The 5,335-nt window shown below is 37.8% G+C and overlaps 1 protein-coding gene across 2 annotated transcripts in view; it reads left to right on the top strand.

The window, feature by feature from the left end:
* The window catches only part of LOC307015141 (transmembrane protein 235), a 12,805-nt gene extending 9,259 nt beyond the window's left edge, over window positions 1–3,546 (top strand). For both annotated transcript variants that reach the window (XM_079643571.1, XM_079643570.1), the window contains one exon: window positions 1,589–3,546. In XM_079643571.1, the coding sequence (XP_079499697.1) occupies window positions 1,589–1,833 (245 nt within the window). In that variant the 3' untranslated portion in view covers window positions 1,834–3,546. The remainder of the gene's footprint in view (window positions 1–1,588) is intronic.
* The last annotated feature ends 1,789 nt before the right edge of the window (window positions 3,547–5,335 follow it).

Below are 5,335 nucleotides of genomic sequence, written 5' to 3'. Positions count from 1 at the left end.
AGTTGAGTTTGAGAATCCAGGCTGAAGTCTGATGCATGCGCCCATACGAAGCGCTAATCAATGAGCAACTGAGTGTAAGACAGACAGTGTTCCTGAGTGTCTGTACAAATCGATGGAATTACTTCATTTGCTTCCAGCAGACTTCAATTACCACTGTAGTTTAACAACATCACGTTTAGTCTATGCCGATGCATGTATCCTTTATTTGACCCAGAAGGTCGTATTGAAATATAAGTTTTCCTTGGTACTTGTTGAGACTATGTGAAAAGAAATGGCAAGCTTTTTATATAACGGAGAACCCTGAATGCCTCACAAAGCACTTTTCATGACATTTGTACTTGCTAACATTTCTTTATTTTTTCCCCTCTCTACCTTCCTACCAATTGCGCTTACATGCCAATTACGCACACTACAGGAGAGGCATTGAGAAACAAACTCAGTGTTGATTTTTTCTCTCTCCGATTGCTATAATTGCCCAGGGTAGATTGCAGCAGATGAGAGATGTGATCTGGCATCCATGGTGCCACATGTGAGCATGTAGTGGTGACTACTCAGTATCTATAAATGCTTGTTGGGTTGAATCTTATTGATTAGTTGTTTTGGAAAGCACAGCCATTTTTTCTCAAGACTCATAATTTTTCTGTTTGGTAACTTAAAGGTGGGGTATGTCATTTATTTCAGAAACACTTTTTGTTATATTCCATTGAATGCTCTTAACATCCCGATAGCAATGAGTATATTAAATGCTTTGACAATAAATACATTAAAAAAAAAGATCTGTGAAAGCCGTAGCGCTGTAAAAAGCACGACCAATCATTTTAGCCGGCTCGGCTAAAATAAGTGGATGGCCTACCTGCCTGTCAGCCTTCCATCTGTGCACAAACTTATCTCGTGCCCTCATTGGTCATGTCGTTCGTGTGTGTTGGAGGAGGGGCTCTGTAAGGAAATGGCAGATTTTTTCCGGTTGTATATTTTCAAATTCTAGCGCACTCGAGCCGATTTCTCCAAAATTACCTACCCCACCTTTAAGAGAAAAAGAAGAGTAAATGATCATAGCGATTGAAAATAAACCTGCCACATAATTTGCACATCCATGAGAATCGTATTTCTTGAAGTGGCTTTAATCTTTAACTTTGAGATTCTACTTTTAATATGGCTTTTAATTTGGGTTAACTTTCAACTTTCATGTTTTACTGTATTTATTCTGTTTAGCTTTTATTTAAAAAAATGTATTTTATTTTTTAAATTGTTTTATTTTAACATATTTCAATTTCTTGTCAGCTTTAATGCACGGGCATTTTCATTAGGATCATTAGGATTATTAGGATGTTTTATCTTGTTCTGTATTTATTTTAATATAGTTGTTATGTTTTCGGTAAAGCATGTGAGGTTTTACTAGGGCTGCTCGATTATGGCAAAAATCATAATCTCGATTATTTGGGTCAATAATTGATATCACGATTATTAAAAACGATTATCCATTTACTTTGAAAACATCCATTTATTGAAAAAAATTGTTGCGATTAAAATACGATTAATTGAGCAGCGTTTTACTAATGGTTCCATCTGTTTGTCTCTGTGCACTCAGGTATTTGTACATTCTCTGGGGTCTGCATCTACATCAAATACTCAAACCTGGCCATGGAGGAGTTCCAGCGGATGGTGTCTCCAGAGAACCTCGCCCATGTGAACGTGTCCTTCGGCTGGTCCTTAGCAACAGCCTGGCTCTCCTACAGCCTGGAGGTGGCCACTGGCCTGCTGCTCCTGCTAGCTGCTCGAATCACTCAGATGAAGGGGCGCTTTGACTCTGGTGTAGCCATTGCCATGTTATAGATAGATGTTTTTAATGCTCATGTGCATTTTGCAACCAACAACATGGTTCTTTATTTATTTTTTGTATTGAAATGTATTGAACAAATTAAAAAGATAATTGTAATATCACCAGGGGTTCAAGGGAAGAGGCAACACAATGAAGATACAAGCTGGATTTGCATAATTACAACCATATTGATGTTGAAAAGGGGCGCAGTTTTCACTGCTCATTGTGAAGACAACCTGTCATCCTCTCTCTATTATTTAATGTCCATTGTGCCAGTCCAAAAGGATATTATAAATGTGTCCGCACAAACATAACAAAGAGGCTTAGCTTTGAATGTTTCTTTGTAAGGTTTTTAAGTAATTTCCACCTTTTGTTGCTAGATTCCATTTGTATGTCCATGACACCGTAAACAGCAGAGTGTACGGGTCACACTGAATTCAGCTGGAGGTTTTCTGTGAGATGTGTCTTGAAATACGATTGTAAATCATAGAGGGCAGCTTCATCTACGATTCAAATGCAAACTCACTGCCCTGCAATATGAATACAAGTAAAAGGAGAATGAAGTTGTATTGGATGATTTCCTTTTTGACACTTGCTATATACATCTTTTGAGGGCAATTTCAACACCTACTCTATACTTATACGGCTTTTAAATGGGCTATATCAGTGAATAAAGGCATTTCATTCAAGTGAACCAGACAATTCATCCACATACTGTAGGCTCAGGCACACAGCCAGGAATGGTATAGTTATGTTATGATAGAACAGCTGTTGCAGTGTTGATCCATGTGGTATATCCAATTTGCATATTACAGCTTTTGAAAAGCAGTTAGCGTTTAATTGATGTACAATGTTGGCTTGTGACTTTTATTGAACATTTTAGTTTTTGCCTTCTGCTTAACAAACTTCCTACTGTATACCCATCTTACAGGTGAATGCATAAATAATGGAAGCAGGGCTGAAGATAAGTGCGCTTCTGAGGCTGCTGCAAGTTGTTTTCAGCCGTACTTAAAGTGGACCTATCATGCTATATTTGAATAATATAGTGTTGGACCATACCTATATAAGGCATATTTATACTTTTTATTTTTCAAAATACCAAACAGATCATGCATTTTAGCCATTCCTCATTTCGCTCAATTTAACCCTGTCTTTGCACGGGCTGATTCTGTGAGAACAGCACCATCTACAGGCCTGGCATATGTACTACAGCGTCTCCAGCGCTTTCGAACGGCAATGTCCGTGGCTGTCTCCTCCTGATTGGTGGAGTTGGCCCAATAGCCGTAGCGCCACTTCTGTGACGTCATAGAAGTGTTCAAATCTGGATCAGTCTGTGTCAGATCCGTTGCAGCCCCTTTTTAAGAGATTTGGGTACGGAGGAAAATAGAGAGGGTTGTGTTTTCTGACACTTGGTGAGTTCCCTGGACCACCTGGGACACATATTTATGTATAAAAGACATACAAAAGTGCATTTTGCATGATAGGTCACCTTTAATGTATGCACGTGTTGCTGCATGCTTTGCAGTAGTTAACAGCCAGATGTTGTATTAGTCTGTCTGTGCTGAATGAGACTTTTCTCTGCATATAAGAAAAAAGAACAAATATAACTATATATATTATTGGTATTGATGTCAAATGTATTGTGTTGGTGTCATTTTCTATTTAATGCTATTAAATGTCAGTGACACACTCTGTAATTACATTGTACAACATGTCTTAAAGATTGTTTGTGTTTTGAGACAATTTAAAACATTGGATAGTATGCTTCTCCAGGCTCGTATGTGTGTTGTATGTGTTCTGTTCACAATTCAAGTGTGAGACAACCACTCTTGCAATTTCTCAAATACAGCATGGGTTTAATTGTGATTACCTGCCTCTGAATGTTAATGAATCACATCATGAGTAAGGCCAGAAAGAAAAGCAAGGTGGGGATATGAGGTGAAAAACAATATCATGGTAGTGCAAACAATCCAGACTCTAAAGAAGCATCAAAAATGCATCTGATGGGGAAATCCATTTAAAATGGTGAGAAACATGCATTGTTGTTTTCAAGGAAAACTTCATAGGGTATCATTAGATAATTATCCTCATCCAATACTTTGGCATACATAAACATCCCTGACATCCAGGCTTTAACATTAGTTGTTCATAGTATCTGAGTCTGCACATCGTGGCTTTCAAATGTTGAAGCAAATTATACAAGTAAAATGAGAAATTGTTTATCCATTGAACATGTTTGATAAGATCTACCACGTGAGTGTTCCTGTTTCATAAAAATGAACACCTATCAACTACTAAGACATCTCAATTCAGCAGGTGTTTCTAGGATCAAAATATTTTAGATAAACTGCCTTTAACCCACTTTATGAGGAAAAGTGACTCATCAAAACATTTCAATTTTTCATTTTCAAAAGGTTCAGGGGAAAAATAAATGTAATCATACATGAACATATTGAGGTGATGCAGGCCATTATGTTAGGTGCACTTTCAACAGTTCGTGTTTTTAGTGATTTTTCATCACAATATGTGGACTAACTACTTTTAAATTAAACCTCATGGGGAAAAGCAGTGCTAATGTCTTTGCTCATGGCAGCGATGCTATTGCGTTAAAACTTGGTGTGCTTGTGTCTGCCTGGGAGTGATTTGCAACATGATCTAACGTGCCTCAGCCAGTGAATCAAAACTGAACGAGAAACATTGTGTCCACTCAGCTGTTTATTTGGCAGCGACCTGCCTTGTAATCCCGTCTCAGTTGGTACAGAGAGCAAAAAACTATAAATGAAGGAGTAAAGCACCGTGGCTCATCTTGCAGTCCCCCTTTTTATATTAAGGCTGCTGAAATCCCATTAAACTTTAACGGAACGTAATAATTCAATCCACTCTGGCAGAAGAACAAACTTGTTGCTAAGCCATCACTCTTAAGTTTCTGCCCCTGTCCTTGACAGAGTTCTGTAATTTTGACTTTGACAACCTCTAGGCTATCGGTTTTAAGAATTTATTGTGGAAGCACAACCCTGCTTCCATCAGATCTCCTCTTTTTCTTTTTTCCAACTTCTCCTTGGGCTGCACATTTTTAAACTCCCCAACAGGCAATCGCTCAATACAGTCATAAATCAATTCTCTGCCTTGTAATAAGGCTCTTTAATTTGCCTTTGGTTCAATGTTAAACTTTAAAAGAGCCTTTTGAACTGTATGTAATACCCAGCTCAATGAGGCAATTAGCTTCTCTGTGTGATTTTTCAAATACTTTTTATTCATTTTTAAGTGGCATTGCTTGAGCTCGCTTCAAGAAACCTCTGCGGGCCATTATACTGTAGCTTTTTCTCCATTTGTAGCTATGAGTTACTGCAATATAATATATATCATATACTCCCTCTGAGTTCACTTACTGAACCCTTATGTGCATACAGTAGGTCTTTTACCACATTCAAAGCTCAACTAATACTGTATGTAAAGGTAATAAACCATTTTATTTTCTAAAGCGATAATATCTGAAGGACGACTATTCAGATATCA

The sequence above is a fragment of the Notothenia rossii genome, assembly GCF_949606895.1.
Source record: "Notothenia rossii genome assembly, chromosome: 8".
In the NCBI taxonomy this organism is placed as follows: Eukaryota; Metazoa; Chordata; class Actinopteri; order Perciformes; family Nototheniidae; genus Notothenia; species Notothenia rossii.
Note: the sequence above shows the minus strand (reverse complement) of the source record. Positions and strands in the feature narration are given on the sequence as shown.